This window comes from Numenius arquata, chromosome 13 (genome assembly GCF_964106895.1).
Source record: "Numenius arquata chromosome 13, bNumArq3.hap1.1, whole genome shotgun sequence".
In the NCBI taxonomy this organism is placed as follows: domain Eukaryota; kingdom Metazoa; phylum Chordata; class Aves; order Charadriiformes; family Scolopacidae; genus Numenius; species Numenius arquata.
The window spans coordinates 19,383,994-19,400,615 of record NC_133588.1 but is presented as its reverse complement, the minus strand read 5'-3'; the positions used below and the strand labels follow the sequence as shown (position 1 = coordinate 19,400,615).

General features: G+C 34.3%; 1 protein-coding gene across 1 annotated transcript; it reads left to right on the top strand.

The window, feature by feature from the left end:
* The first annotated feature begins 376 nt into the window (after positions 1-376).
* On the top strand, positions 377-15,601 carry TERB1 (telomere repeat binding bouquet formation protein 1). The gene is made up of 19 exons (XM_074158198.1): positions 377-410; positions 1,336-1,446; positions 1,631-1,759; positions 2,199-2,330; positions 2,777-2,837; positions 2,931-3,046; positions 3,180-3,302; positions 3,822-3,974; positions 5,073-5,204; positions 6,622-6,747; positions 7,729-7,886; positions 8,857-9,215; positions 10,588-10,649; positions 11,682-11,774; positions 12,562-12,732; positions 13,226-13,306; positions 14,195-14,308; positions 14,717-14,829; positions 15,374-15,601. Exons 1-19 carry the CDS (start codon positions 377-379, stop codon positions 15,599-15,601), a joined length of 2,496 nt encoding a protein of 831 aa, XP_074014299.1.
* The last annotated feature ends 1,021 nt before the right edge of the window (positions 15,602-16,622 follow it).

The window sequence follows — 16,622 nt, the reverse complement described above, 5'->3', positions numbered from 1 at the left end:
TTAAGGAAAATTGGATCAGATTTACTGTGATAAATGACACAAAGCTAGGTATATTTTTAATGACGGGGACATTTTTCGTTCCCCACAATGGTAACATGGAATCACCTGATTTCTGCAAAACATTAACTTTCAAAACATAATAACACAGTAGTTACAAATGCAGTGTTACTATAAAATACTGTACTTCCAAGGAAAATCTTTACCATGCAAGAGCATGTTAAACTGTGTGTGTAGATGAAAGTGTAAAATAAGAAAATTTGAATGTATTTTAAGAAAAAATACTAAATACTCCTGTGTGTATTATGAACACTGCAAATCTAAACAGAAAGCACTTTTTCCTTGCCATTGTAGAACAAGAACAGGGATACAACCAAAAATGGAAACTCAAAAGGTGCAGAAAAAACAGTGTGGTAAGATACCTAATATAATTTGTCATTTGTTATCTGCATCAATTTTACAAAGTTTCAGTAGACTGTGATAGGTCTGTTGTGGGGTGGTGAGCTGTTAGGGAAACGTTCTTTTTCCTTGTTGCCAGCTTTTTGGATTCTGTATTGGATATCTAAAGGGCAAATCTAATGATAAACTTTCAGATAGTAAATAATACCGCCACAAAGTCACCTTTTTTGCTAATATTTACCCACTTTTTTATTGTACTTTAACTTCTTTAAGAAACCCCAAATCTTACAAGTGTTACTTTTGCTGTTACTGTTGTAAATAATTATGAAATACTTATTTTTATTATACCTGAGAGACTAAGAATCAAATTTTCAAAGTGTCTTACCTACATAGGGTTGTATGTAGGTGCTCAGAAAATGCTTTGTGTTAACTTACTAAGGTAACAACCTGATTGAAGACTCTAGCAGTTGTGGTAATTAAGTTTTCAGTAACTAAATATTATATAGGAAGCTTTGCTTTGTTGGATTCTTTCCCTATTCTCTGTAGATTTTCAGTTGTATTTTCACTCTGAATATTTTCATAGTTCTGTATTATTTATGTAAATTGCACTTTGCAATTGTGAATTTCATATTTGGTAATTTATGTCACATTTACTAACAGTTACTAGTAATTAAAGGCTGGAAATATTAAAAGGGGACTGTTACTTTAGCAAAGGAAATCATGCTGAAAAAACAAACTATGGAGAGGAATATTTTTAAGTTAAGTATGTTATTTATAGATGGATAGAAGTGGGTTGGCTGCGTTTTTGCTCACTGGTTTGTTTGTTTTCATTAAAATATATATACGTACTACATTTTTGGCTAGGTTTATTGTAATACTAAATAGATTAATATAAATAAAAGATAACAATTTACATGAAGATTTTGTGTTTGCTCTTAGATATGAAAACAGATCTGAACTTACTGCTTGAGTGCCTTAAGTATCAGATGGATTGCCCTGTATCTCAGAAAGAGGCTTTGATCACCATTTATTCAATTTGTCAACAAAACAGTAAGAAGCATTTTTCCTTAGAAACAATGCAATTTTATATTCACAATATACGTTAAGAAGTTGGTTGTCACTGTAAAAAAAAAAATAAAGGATATAAGGCTTGAGAAGTAATAAGGTCTTGGAAGGTTTTCACTTTACAGAGAAACAAAAGCAAAAGTTTAACTTTTCTTTTTTTCTGTTATAGGTGAAGCAAGCGAATATTTTCGAGAAATTGGTGGTTTGATGTTTATAAATGATCTTGCAAAGTCAAATGTTCATTGCATAGTAAAGGAAGCGGCTTTATTTACACTAGGAGTTATAATAGAGAGTAATGGTAATAATATTATTTGTATTTCTGACTGAGTTATGATCCCACATTATTACTTCTGCTTGCACTTTGTCTCCATTATTTTTTTTTTCTCAAAAAAGGAGATCACAAGATTATCAGTTTGAGGGAAAGGCAGTAAAGGTGCCACTGCTTCACTGTCCGTGCCCAGATTTGGATAAATACCTTGTTGATTTGTGCAGACAGCATGTCCTTATGATTCAGCAGCAAGTGATAAATGACTCTTAGGTTGTTTCAAACTTTGCCTAGGTCCTGGCTGCTTTAAAACTGACCACAGGGGGAAGCCCTCAGTCACATTATAGTCCTGTTCTGTTTCTGCTGACCACATACTGGACACAACTGAGACTCTAGTTACTATATTACAAAAATAATTTAGGATTATGAATGCTTACTTTAGGACTTAATGATTTTTATTTTCTGTTTTCAGTTTATTGTCAACAAACTTTGTGTACTTCTGCATTGTTTGAAGACCTCATTGTATTTTTAATTAATAAGGATTCTGGTGTGAACTTGAAAAGAATGTCTGTTTATGTCATCTTAGTACTGGTTTCAAATAATAGTAAGTTGGGGTTTTTTTCCACCACTTTATTCTGTTTGCCAACCTGCAGTACAGAAATTTGGAACGTTCAATAAGTAATATTTTCGTAAAGTTAATTTATAAAGATGAGTGGTTGCATGTAACTGAACCTTAATTGGCTAAGTAGATCACCATTCACTGGGATTTCCTTAAATAGCAGAAAGTGTTTTAGTTCTAAAAATGAAATTATAGTTTAAAAAATAAATAAATAATGCCAACCAGTAGTTTCTGACAATGTATAGAAAAAATAGACATAGAAGGAAATGGAACATTTTTGCCAATGTGTTTGTCTGATTTTGTATTTGTTTTTTGGGGGGGATATATGCTTAGGAAATGGAAATAGAATGTAAATACATAAATTAAACTTGACATTAAATTTTGCCTCAAGTTGCATGTGTCTTCGCAGTCTTGTACGTGTTCTTTTTTAGAAAATGGGCAAACCTATGTCAGAGATACAGGCTGCATTGGTCTTCTGCTACAGTTATTCAGGTAAACAGTTGCAATTCAGACAGAAAAATGATAGGCTGTTTAGGACTTACGTTTGCTTGACTATTTGGGACTTGTTTGCATTGTTCTAAACAGAACAACTCTTTCGGCATCCAAGATGAATCTGTCAGATGAAAGTACCAGTCAGTGCTATCAGCTGTGGTCTTCAGTCTGCAGCACTCTTTGTGCCTGCGTTAACAACCCTCAGAATGGTAAATGTTGCTGTTAAAATTGTGTGAAACGAGTTTATTCCTCAAAGTGACAACAGTTTGTTTTCGTTTTTACTGTTCAACTGAAATTTCATATTACATTTTGATTTGGGGTTATTTGTTATTATTTTTCCAGAAGATAACCAAAACATTTGCTGTTCAGTTTTTCCATATGCCAAAGAGTGGCTCGAAAGTTCCACGGAGCCTGAGATAGTTCGTCCTATTTGTTCATTTGTTGGTCTCACAGTTGCAAATAACTGTAAGTGCAGCTCAAGCTTTAAGTAGTTTTTCTTTTGTAAAAGTAAGTTTAAATGTTTGATTTCTTTTTGTCAATCTCTACAAATTCATTTGCTGTTTTTCCAACTTTTTCTCTGAAAACTCTGTTCCATCATCTTTACTTACACTCCATTGGGCTTAATTTCACAAATAGCCACCAACTGGCTACGTTTAGTAAGTTCAGTAAAAAATTTGGAAGCTGTTCCGAATAAAAGCATTTTACAAACATAAGTCATTATTACAACTCTGAAAATAATGATTTAGGTAGAACTTGGGCATAACGTTTGCCGTTTGTATGCATTTATAGGGCCAGGTCTTTCCTGTAACTATTTTATAAGACAATTACTACATTTCTTGAGATTAATATACATCCAACTTCTGTTCTATGGTTGGAAATGTAATGATTAACACAGAAAAATTGTGATGAGCCTAATTGATAAAATGCTACAACCATTTGCAGCTTGTATTATTTAAGACACATTTTTTCTTTTTTTTCCCTAAGCATATGTGCAGAAATATTTTGTTTCTGTTGGAGGATTGGATACATTAGCTAAAGTTCTCATCAAGCTTATGCATGATTCCTGTATGAGTCACTCAAGCACAAAACTTGCAGTAGTAGTAACAAAGACTCTGGATGCCTGCATTGCTAACGACTGTGAGTGAAAAGACCGCTACCATTTCTTATATATGGTAATTTTAAAATGCAATTTTTAAAGTCTGGGTTTGGTAGAAAAGTGATATGAATGGATGCTAAAAAGCAATTAAATTATATACATCCCAGCAGACATTTTAAAATTCAAACGTGTATATGGGAAGTGATTCAGTTCATCTGAGGTGGCTTACTGTCCCATGTCCCATTGTTGCTAAAATAAACATAGTGAAATTTAACCTATACTGAAAATTAAGATCCTAGAGCTAGTTTTGGGTAAGCAAAGCTGAGAACTGAGCACGGCAGTCATCTTGGATCCGGGAGATAGAGCTGTGTTTCTCTAGGCCCCTGCCTAAGGTAATAAGAGGCTTTAGTAACTCAGGCGTGGAACTGGGCAAATGTGTGGTGCCTGCATCTTTGCTCTCATTTGCTGTCTGGATAATGCTGTCCTAATGAGATCTTTGTCTCCTGTCTCCATCAGGAGATTTTGAGAAACCTGTGAGCCTGATGAGTCTATGCTGTTGGCCATGATTATTAGATTTGACACTTCTGCCATAAGTGCTCACTAACAGGTGTTCAAAAAAATTTAAAACCATATACCTGCACTAGATTTGAGCCTAGTTTCAAAGCAGTTGGATTAGGTTTCAGCATGTATGTACTAGGAGTGGTGTTCCCAATCCCAGGAAGAGGTTGCCCTCTGCCAGAAACATTCCTAGCTCTTTCTGTGGCAGATAGTCTATGTGTCAAACTCTTTCTTGCTCTATTCTGGAGCTGATAAAGGGTGTGGAGAAACTCAGCAGTGGTCTACAAAACTTGCTCATTGCAAAGCCCTTGTTTATCAGATCTTCTGCCACATCTCTATACAGCCCAAACTGGGGAAAAGGGATAGTGTTGGATATGGGCAGTAGCGTAGGCAGAATTACAGTTCCAGGAGGGATGTGGTCATTTGAAGTGTTAAAATGAAAGAGAGAGAGGAGGACTCTGCAGGCCCAATGCTTTTAGAGGTGTGTAGAGTTCCCTTGAAAAACAGCATCTTATACTTGGATGATGCCTATATACTTACTATCTAGTTTATTTTTCTTCAAATTATTTTTAACATATTAGCTGCCATGGGTGTGGTATTGACAAAGTATCACACTGTATCAGAGCTGCTGAAGCTGCTGTCCAACGACGCTCTGGATACAGGAGAAAAAGTTAGTATTATTCTAACAATTGGACACTGTACTGAAGTTTGTGGTAAGATTTTTTTTCTTTTTTCTTTTTATCAGTTTCTACTAAATTCTCATACACTAACTACTTCAGTGGTATAATTTATCAGGACTGGAACATGAGGGAAGGTTCTATTAAATAATGTTATATTAATATTCAGGAAAAAATGTTTGCTATAATGTTCCATCTTTAAATTTTAAAACCTGTTAGCAGACAGTATCTCTAAGAACTTAGAAAAAGTAGACTATTATGCAAGAATTCAGAGCTAGCCTCAGGTATCACAGGGTAAAATTCATCCAGACCTGTAAACTACAGTACATACATACCAAATAATTATTTATGAGCTCTATTTTAATGGCCCTTGAAATATACAGCTTCAGTCCACTGTTTACATAGCTATTAATTTTTTAAAAAGCTATAAAACAGTATTGTTTTTGAAGTAACATAAGCAATAGGTAATCCTAAACTGTTTTTGCCAGGCTCCTCAGGGCTTTCCCAAGCATATCTGGTGAAAATATAACACTTAAGTTGGTATTTTGTGGTAGTATGAGCAAACAGAATGGGAAGTTGTGAGATACTGATCGTTGTTTATTTATACTACTGGGTTTTTTATGTATGTTCAGAAACACAAGAAAAAAGGATTATGCTCAAAAACTGTGACTGTCATCCTCTAGATGTCAATAACAAGTTCAATAATTAGCTCAGTAGTTCATAAATCTGATATTGTAAAAGACACTTTTTCATGATCAGTTAATGGAAACAAAGCGCAAACGTCTTTCAAATAGAAATAGGATTAAACCAACAGAATAAAAGTTTCTCTTGAAATGTCAACACTGACAAAATAATCCTATTTCATCTTGCATCGATTCCTTTGTTTTATCAAGTTGAACAACAAAGAACTATATTTAGAAAGTTGTCAGTTTTATGAATACATACTGCAAATGAGATCACAATAAAAAAATCTAGCTAATTATATAGTTAAAGAGGAGGAACAGACTAGCTAGACCAGGATTAAGCTACTAATTTTATTAGAGTTTTGCTAATTATAAATTTTAAGCATCTGATGTTTCTGCATCTCAAGGCTTACATATGTAACGTATATACCTGAGGAGTATATACCAGAGGAAAAGCAACACAGAAGCCATAATTCTAATATTTTAGGTGACAGTTAAATTAGTTTGGATCTCCATTGTACAATCGGTTTTAGTCCTCCTTCAGTTTTCTTACAAGAACTTTGAGCTGTGGTCAAATCATCTTGTGTGATCTAGAGTGCTTCTGGTGCAACGCGGGTAGTAGGTCATTACAGCATGCTTGGATCCATAATAAAAATCTCTTTTTCAGAATTTCCCTGAAAGATACTAGTATTAGTTTCTAAAATTACTGTAAGATTAAGTGTGTATGAGGCCGAAACCAATCTGTTTTCCTGTAAAATGTCCTATTTTAGAAGAAAACCAGTGTGAACTGCTCCGGAACAATGGTCTTCCACTTATGATTCAGGTATTAACCGAGTCTCAGGATGAGGAACTAAATAAAGCTGCTACTTTTGTGCTGCAAAACTGCAAACAAATGAGTAAGCTTGTTGTTACTGCTTTAAAAATTGCAGAGATTATTTCTCTCTTTAGGTTCTGTTGACTTTCTAAGTGATTTTAACTTTAGCAGCTTTGTAATTCTGTGTACTCCCAAGAGATGTTTAATTTCTGCAGAAAAGTTGCATATTTGCCACTTTTATGGACTGATTATGGCATTTGGTTAGAAAAAAGAAAAGTAAAAATTCCAAGGATGTTGCAATAATGCATTTGTGAAACCTATATATGTAGGGCCAGTTCTTAAAAGCTTTCCCAGCTATAAATTGTGTGCAAAATATTGACACCGTCATTTGATGTGCAATTGATACCCTATTTCTGGTACGTTCCATTGTATATAGCGATTAATCAGTAGATAATCAAGCCCAAAATCACCATGACTACAATTGTTTTGCAATATTAAAAAATCTTGCTCTTTATTTTTTAAGTAGGGTGTATTTTGAAGCATCCTGTTTAAATTTTTTTAATTAACTGTATAATACTACCAATGAAACAGAAAGACACTTTGTCCTTTAATCTCTAAAGCATGGAAGGTATTATGCAATCAATAATTAGCAAAAAGCATGTATCCACATTATTCTACTGAAAACATAACAGAGTTTTGCTTAAGATTGAGGGGGCATGGTGATTTTCAGTGTCCATTAATATGTTTTTTTATGAAAACAGAGACCCATACTGGTAAAGAACCTATACAGTTAGGATTAAGTTCGTAAAGTCATTTTTTAGAGCACAGCATTATTGTATAAAAAGCTTATACTAAGTATAACTGCAAGCTCACCTCTTATAAGGGCAGTTTATGTTTTAAATTTACACATAAAATGTTAATACACTTAAGTATATAAAAAAAATGCTAATTTTGCATTAAATTATTGGGGCTGTCCCTCAGCATACTAAAATATAATAAATACTTATCAAGGTGTTCATTGATTAAAATTTGGAGTATTAACTTTTTTTTATATTTTATAAAGCTGAACAATTGTCCCTGAAAATAAATGGTAATTCATTAAACGTGAACAATGCAGAAGAATTGGACATGCGAGTCAGAAAAAGAACTCTACAAGACTACTGGAAGAAAGCAAAAGAAATTTTACACAGAATAAACTTGATTGAGAAAGAACATGATGAGGTTGGCCTATTTACTGAAGTAAGATAAAACTAAGCAAATCTGTCCAGAGTTTAGGGAGAAATAGAAAGTAAACCCTTAAGATAATTTCAGCGTGAGCTCAAAAAATAGGGAAAACGTTGGATGTGTGTGAAACTACAACCTGCAACTTTTACCATTACTGTATATCGTCAAAGTTAGAAATATGTGGGGCAATCAGGGAATGCAGGCACCTGTATTTTTATGAAGCATTTTAGTTTATTATAAAAACAGATTTTCTACAAAATTGAGATCATTTAGGTTGGAGAAACAGGAGTTGGATTTATTTTTAATTGCTGATCATTTGAACTTATAATTTTACTATTTGCATGCTTGAAATGCCCGTGATTGTTCAGCTGTGATGGCAGAGATGGTAATAGAAAATGTGAACATAAACTGAAATAAAGTTGTTTCATATTTTTCTTGTGTTGTATAACCACTTGGTATCTCTGGGTGTGGAACAGCAAGTTTTTGAGTTATTTAGCTGGATCTTAAGTTAATTAAATCTCTTTATTTCTAGAAGTGCTTTGTAAAGGGTTGTCAAACATTGGAACAGCTGCCCAGGGAAGTGGTGGAGTCACCGTCCCTGGGGGTGTTTAAAAGATGTGTAGAGGTGGTGCTGAGGGACATGGGTTAGTGGTGGATTTGGCAGTGCTCAGTTAATGGTTGGACTCAATGATCTTAAAGGTCTTTTCCAACCTAAATGATCCTATGATTGTATTAGGAGCAAATCCATTGCTTCAGCCTGGAACTGTCACGTAATAACTACCCCTTTAACACCTCCAGCAGCACTGCTGTCTTGTTGGCTCGCAACTCAGTCTGGGGTTTTGAAGCTTCTCTGAAATTTGCTTTACCTTCAGAATTAGACTGGTCTATCCTAGTTAATCTTGTTACTAGGTGTATTTAATATTTTTATAGTACTCATATAGTTGCTAACTAGTATTTTTCAATACAGGAAAGAACGCAAGGAAGAGTGTTTGTAGACAGATCTTCAGAAGACAATACTGAAGCATCAAAATACCATGGAGTGAATCCTGCTGATCCAAAATCTTATATAGAAAGAACCCATAAAGAAGTACATTGCCCACAGTTGACTTCAAAGTCGGATGATCAGGTTCTTCCTCCATCTGTAAATTCTTCACTGAAAAATGAAATTGTGAACACTATGAATCCAGTAAATGCTTCTTCTAGTCAAAGTGAACAGACAAATATTCCGTGTTCAGTTAATGAACTGCAAACAGACAGTGTACTTCAAAGTCACAGTATAAACAAAAAAACTGCTTGTGTACAAAATCAGTCTATTCTTCAAGTAAGGTAAGTACCTTACACTTAAGCAGAAATATTAAGTTGCTTTTCTTCAGTATTTTCCAAATTGAATGTGGGCCTTTGAAATTAACTGTTGCCATCTATGTCTTTTCCTCCTAGTGAAAGACATAGCTTTTTGGTGGCTCACTACAGAATATTCTGTGGAAGTGTTTTTGACATCACAGATCAAAGGTTATAGACCCTGTAGTAATAAAAGCTTCTGATCTTTTTCTCTGAATGGTGGGCTTCTGACGGATTGTATAGAGCCTGTTACAGGCCACGTTCTAAAGCCTTCAATATGGTGATGAAAAAGCATCTATAGTTTTTGCCTCAAAATTCTCACTGATTCAGTAGATCAAGATTTGACCCGTTGGTTTGGATGAGACTACAAAGACTTCTGTAACATGCAACATGCACTTACAAGGAAAACAGCCGTTCCAGAACTGCTCTGCAAAAAATTGGAACTGGAGTGCCTACAGTTAATTATAGGCAACTTGCAAGGATAAATACAGATTCCGTTATCTTCAATTTGTATCTGAAATATCCCTCAAGACAGGCAATGAGAAAGTATGAACAAACTGTGTTTCTTGTTTTTTTTTTTTTTCTGAGTTCTACATTTTTATTGTTCTTTATTTACGTGGCTGGCTGGACCCTGCTCCTACGCAGTGTCCTTGCCTGTATTACGTTGTAACTTTGCAACTGTCAAGCAATTGTCGAGAGCCTAGGATATTTCCATTGGTACAGTCAGGTAAATTTTGCTTTGCTAACACAATTTTGCTTTGATTAACATAATTTCACACACTTCTTCATTTGTTGTTCTGACTTCCAAAGCACAAACTAATAAGAAACTAATGTTTTTTTTTTTTGGAAAAAAAAGCTATCTCCTTGCATATGTATTTGCGTGAAAACAGGAGTTACCCAAGCATAACCATGGATTGGGGTCCTTGCTCCTGCAGCATTCAGGGGTAGTCAATGACATTGGAAAATGCGCAATCACTGTATCATTGGAGCATGTTGGTTGCATAAAAGTTAATCAGTGTAAGAAAAGAAAAAAATCAATTACCTCTTTAGAGCAATTCCTACATCTGGTGAAAGCTACAGTACTTTGAAGACTTTGTGAAAGTTTTATGTGCACTAAGTAATCCTCAGATGAACCAGAATTGCAAATGACTCTGGAAGGCGCTGCATTCCAAATGCTGGAACAGAACATACTCAAAGCCCAGTAACTTGGGATAATTAGAACCAACTTTTTAGAGTTTTGTCTTTTATATATTTAATATGTGGGGTTTTTTTGCCTCTGGACTGTGTGTACTAATTTACAGGTAAATGTATGTTGTGAAGTTTGATATTTTTTTAATTTGTTCATGTTTTGATCTTCCAGTGACCACTTATTTAAACAACCAGCAGAGATTGTTAAAAATATGAAACAGACATGCAAATCAGGTACAAATAGCTAAGCATATTCCTTTCTTAAACAATTTTGTTCTTAATGAGATTTTCATTAGTTTTGTGTACTTTTATCACTCCTTTTTATCAGACAGTATACATTGTTAGATGACAGAGTACCTTATGTATAATATCCTTTAACTCTTTGCATAGTTGTGGGATTTTATATTGTATACATTTTTACCAGAATATTTATTCTGCTTTTCTTCTAATACATATTTTAGCTTTCTTTTTTAAAAGTTGATTTTAACTATTCAAATGAATGTATCACAGATGAAATATTTTAAGTTTAGTCTGAAAGCAATTCATACTGGACAATGAAAGTCATTTAATAAAAAATGTGGAAGGATGCCGGGTTTATTCTGTACTTGTAAGATTGGGATAGCAGCTACCGGTGAGAGTGACTTTTGCCTGAATCTATTCCTACACATTGAATGTGTGTTTAAGATAAATGTTTTTCAGGTTTGCATTGACCATCTCAGTCTGATCTATTTATTTCAGAATTGGGATCTGTTCAATCAAATCTTTATTCATAATTTAGTTATGTTAATGTAATGTTAATGTTAATTTGTAAGATTTATAAGTATTCATTAGATTAGTATTTCCCAGAATGGTAGCTTTCCAGGTGACCAAGCTGATCTCTAGGTTTCTCTATTTAAATAGAGAATAAGTATTAGTGCAGTACATCACATTTTTCAGCATCTGACTCCAAATAGAAATAAAATTTATAGGGCTTAGTTAAGCAGTGTAAGTTTACAGGGTTATTTTGCTGTGTTCAAGCTGAAGTAATGTGCTTTGGGAGATGAAAAAGCACTGAATTAAATGTAATTATTCTGGATTTACAAAAATGTAAATGCAATCCATTTAACTTCAGCAATTTCATTTGGATTTTCTGCTGTTATGTAAATTAAGCTTTAATAATCTACAAATAGAAAATACAATTGAATATAAGTATGCTGATGCGTGATTACCACTGCAAAGTATAGCTTCCATTTTCTTAGTGGGAATATTTTTTCCTTCCTATTTTAGATCAATATTCATTCTACTCAGAGATAACCAGGAAAGAAAAAAGTACTTCAACTATATCTGCATCCCATAAAATGCCAGATTTCAGGTGTATAGGTAAATATTATCTTAGGTCTTTATTTCCTGAGCCCATAAAAGAAGCTTTAAAAGTCAGCAACGCAGTAAGTGAACTGACATTGCAGAAATTTTAATACTTCTATGAACCCAAGTTGTCCAACTAAATTCAATCTTTAGAGCTTTTACCACTGCTCTATCTTAGGCTAGAATATTGCAGATACGTACCAGTGCCCTTCTTACGATTCCTCACAGTACAGAAGTTCTCCTTAAGCTGACGTAACAAACTGTGAGAACATCCAAGAATAACTAAGCCATAAATTACCCTAGGAATGTCCTCAAAAATGAGCAGAAAGGCTTCCTGTGAGGAAATTCTTACCTAAACTAGACTTATCATTTATTCAGGTCAATGCAGAGAACTGTTACAACACAGAGAAAGTTTCAAAGTATGGCAAAGACATCTTGTGTGTTTTGGCCCCTGGATAAATGTGCAAAGGGAACTGAGGCCCTTTTCTTCCCATCCCACTAATATTTTTAATTCTGTAGAGGATCTGTGCTTCAGGTAGTACTTCGGGAGTTGGAAGTGCAGCATAACTTGGTCCCATAGGTCATGTTGAAAACACCTTTTTTTTTTTTTTTAGAGAGCAAGTACAAAGCAAGAAGTATTTTTAACAAGATATATAAAAGTGTAACCTCTTTTGAGATGTGTATATGGAAAACTGGAGGTCAAACTGTTGATCATAGCGAGGAAAATAAAATGCTGGCCTTTGTGATGGCTTCCATAACATTCATGTTTCCTGTTTCTACAGTATCTTTTTTTTTTTCCCAGGTTGTACAGCAGGAGGACTGTTCTTCAACAGTAGAACCTTTACCAAGATGTTGCAAAGTTGTCCATACCAATGTGACCGTCACAAAGTCATTCTGGAAGCTGAAGAAAGATATAAAAAGGAACTTCGCAAATCAGCTGTTTGTAACAACAGTAGATATGCAACTTATGAGAGTAATTATGATATTATTTTTTTTAGTAGCTGTAACTATTGTTTTAAATCATATTTAAAATTCTGAACTTTTTTGGCGTCTGTTTCTGATTGTCCTGCTCTTGTCAACTCACTCATTTAGGTTGATTTACCAATGATCTGTACTAAGTGAGATCAGAACTAGCCCCTTTTCTTTTGAGGATCTTGTGTATTTCTGGGCAGCAGTGATAGATCCTCACTGTAGGCTTTGATGAGACTCCGTCCTGTTTGCCAAAGTTAGTCAAGTACTAATAGAAGGGAATATATTAAGTTGAAATAACTGTGAATGGATATATGACGTCATAACAAGGTAATTTCATTCTAATATTACATACTGATGGATGTAAGAGCCTTATAATTCTTAATGAATTAAATGAAAGCACATCCTATATTTTTCTAGTTTAAAGGAGGCATTTTGAAAAGTAAACAGTTATTGCTTACTGGCAGTTATACTGGTGTCCATCTTATATTTTCCAGAAATACTGCTGACCCCAGTGAAGAAAGAAAGACTGTGTACAGAAATATCAACTTTTAGGAGCAAAAAGGATAGTTTCCAAAGTAAGGGCTTGGTTTGGAAACAGATGCGAAAAGCCCTTACCCTGCAATTTAGGAGCCTATGTTTACAGAGCCATCAGTTGCTATAAAACTGGTATTCTTTCTAATACACAACAACTGTCCACTGTAAATAGCAGAGTACATATCTTTTACAGTATTTTACTCTCTAATTAGCAAAAAAGTTAATGGTTATAATTGTTTTCCTTACTCTGCAGATAGATATTTTTTACATAATTCACAAGGAATTTTCTTCAGAAGGTGGTGTTTGTGGGTCCATCCTGCAGAGCTCCAACTACAGTCATACGTTACTACATTCACCAACTTGTAACCAAAACTGTTTCTTATGATTGATGACTAGAATTTTTCAAGTAGGCTGAAGCAGCTCTCTAAACCAGTACTTAAATTCTAAAACATTAATATTACTTTTAAAAATATTCTCTTTTAAAAAAAATCAGTCCACCCGTTGGGAATTTATTTTTAGTCTCCTACTTCGAAAAACCTTGTTTACATCATTATTTTATTTAATTAATTTCTGGTAAAAGCTAGTAGGTTGATTTTAATTTTTTAAATTATTTTTTAATTTACCACCACCACCATTCAGATTCAGAAATTAATTAATTTGGCTATGATAGCCACTGGGGTCTTCTAAAGTTTAAAAAAACCACCCAACTTTATTCCATCTCAAAACCCCATTACACTAATGTATTGCGAGTTAACATTTTCTGAAGTAAAGTGAATTTTCCAGTCTTTCTTCCAAGGCCAGACAGCACTATGACTCAAAAGGTGTTTCTCTCTTAATTTTTAATTCCTAAAACGTTACCTGTATTTTGTATTGTTTTGGGGTTTTTTTGAGAAAGATGCATAATGTTTTATTGTTTGGGTTTTTTTAAGGTATTCTTTTGACTCCAATTAGAAAAAACAAATCTGATACTTCAAATAGAGATGCATGTAGTAAAAATACTAGGTTGACTGACGACTATAACTTGATACCTACATATGAAAAGTGTGAGTATTACCGAAAAGTTAATTCTGTAATAGGCATAAATTAAAGGTCAAGTTTTGCATTTGTGTCAGGGCACTGAGGAAAGCACCTGGGCTGCTTTTGGAGACAAATGGCTCTAATTTAAATGGATATGTTCTTGCGCCTTCAATCATAGAATTATTGATGTTTGAGTTGCTTCCTATTATTTGCTAGTTGCTTCCAACGCATAAACAGTCCTCGTGTGTTAAGGTCAATGATGAGAGAAAGAGCTAATGAAAATGAGATACTCTAATAATATATTCATATATTACTAATAATATATAACATGTTCAAGTTCATTAGAAGAAATGCCCCTTTACAACACTATATTCAGTTTTACAGTAGATTTCAGTTAAAGTAACTAAGAAGTGGCCTTCTTCACAATTTCATAGCTTTCCAAAAAACTCGAGAGGCTAACTTGAGGAGACAGGGAGTCAAAGAAATGTGCAGCCCGCAATGTCAGCGCTTAAAAGAAAATCGCATATATTCACTTGACAGAGCTGAGGTTAGTTACGCAAAGCCTAATCTTACACTCACGCCTTTATAAATGCCCAAATAAAATCACTATGAATTGTGTGGTTCCTTTTGAAGTCACCTTTATAGCAGGAGCCCAGTAGCAAAGTGAACCTTATTAAAAAGAGATTCCTCTCTGTTGATCCCACTCCAGTCACACTGGTTTGTCCCTGAAATGAGTTAAGCCTTTTCCAACTAATAGTCCTTTCTGAGTAACGGGTATGAAGGTACGCTTTCTCCTGCCCTCATGAAAATTGCACATTCTGTAGAAATAACAGAAACCTAAAGGAATAAACATACTAAAGGTATCAACCATGTAGGCATGACAGACATGAAGGTAAAGGTCATGGAAAAATACTGTATTTCAGTAAGTGGGTGACTGAAGAAATCTTGAAGAACCATTATTATCTTGACAAAGCGATCATTTCTTCAGAACTACTCAAAATTGTGTTGTCAGTAACAATGTGTTACTTCCAAGTGTGAAAGAGAATGTAAATTGACACAATTTTTAATTACGCCAAAATAAAAATTTTCAGAACAATGGAACATGTTCCCTGGACACGAACACAAGAACTGTAAGCAAGAGAAGAAGAACCCGAAAAGATTTCACGACTGAAGAAATTAACTGGCTTTTGAGTGGAGTGAAAAAAATGGGTAATCACTGGAATTTAATTTTGTGGTCTTATCCATTTCAGAAAGGACGGACAAGTGTTGATCTTTCCAAGAAATATTACAGGTTACAGTTGCAAGTGAGCATCATTTAATTTTCTACTAATCAGTGCAGTGTTTTGTGTCATTTGTCTTGATATTTTCTCTTTTATCTCCATTTTACAGAGGTGAGAAAAAACCAAAGACATATAACCAGAGACAAAATAACACCTTTCAGGAGTATTTTGGATTTTGTTGCGGAATGTTGCAGAGCCGCGTTATTAACAGTGAGGTAACAACAGTACCAGCCCCAAGAGAATTTACGTTGGCTTGGACTCATGGTTTTCAGTGATAACATTCACTGGCAGAGATGCTAAGCTTTGTCAATTTAAATTACATGTAATTTGATAAGTTTATTATGTTTTTTTTTTAACATAATGCTCACATAGCTAACAAAATCTTTATCAGTAAAATTTATGTGGGTTTTTTTTTTTTTTTTGATTTTAACCTTCTTGAACACGTGATTTATGTAACATGCGACTTGGCTTCCTGTTTGAATCTTTTTATAGTTTGCTTTATACCATTCATAAAAAAGGCTATCTGGCTAAAATGGGTATTTTGTGTCAGAAACTGGTAAGTGGTAACATTGATGCGTCTGACTTTGTTTCCTCTTAATCAGTGAAACGTTTAAAGCAGGTAAAACATTTTGTTGTTTGTTTAAGGTGCTGTAGGTGGGGAAAAATGGTGTGACAGAAAACACCAAATGTATCGTTAAAATACTGCTGCAGAGAGCAGGGAATCTTACATTTCTGTGGGAAATAAATAGAAAGCTTGTGGAAATACCAGCATTTCTGGGTAGAAAACACAGTGTGTGGTTCAGCTTGTCATTTCTTGAGTGATTTTAAGGACATCCCTGGGCCCACGTAAAATACGGCAGCGCTGAACTGAGCAGAACGTGGGTACGGAGGAAATTTGGCTTTGCTCGCAGTTGGGCAGGTTTTGGTGTATTATTCAAGTCAATGAGAACCACCGTTTCTGCTAATTACACAATTTTTGTAGAAAGCTTTAGTGAAAGCCTTAGTAACTTGCTTTTTTTTTAAGTGATAGCTTTAGTATTTCATTTGTATTTTTTAATCT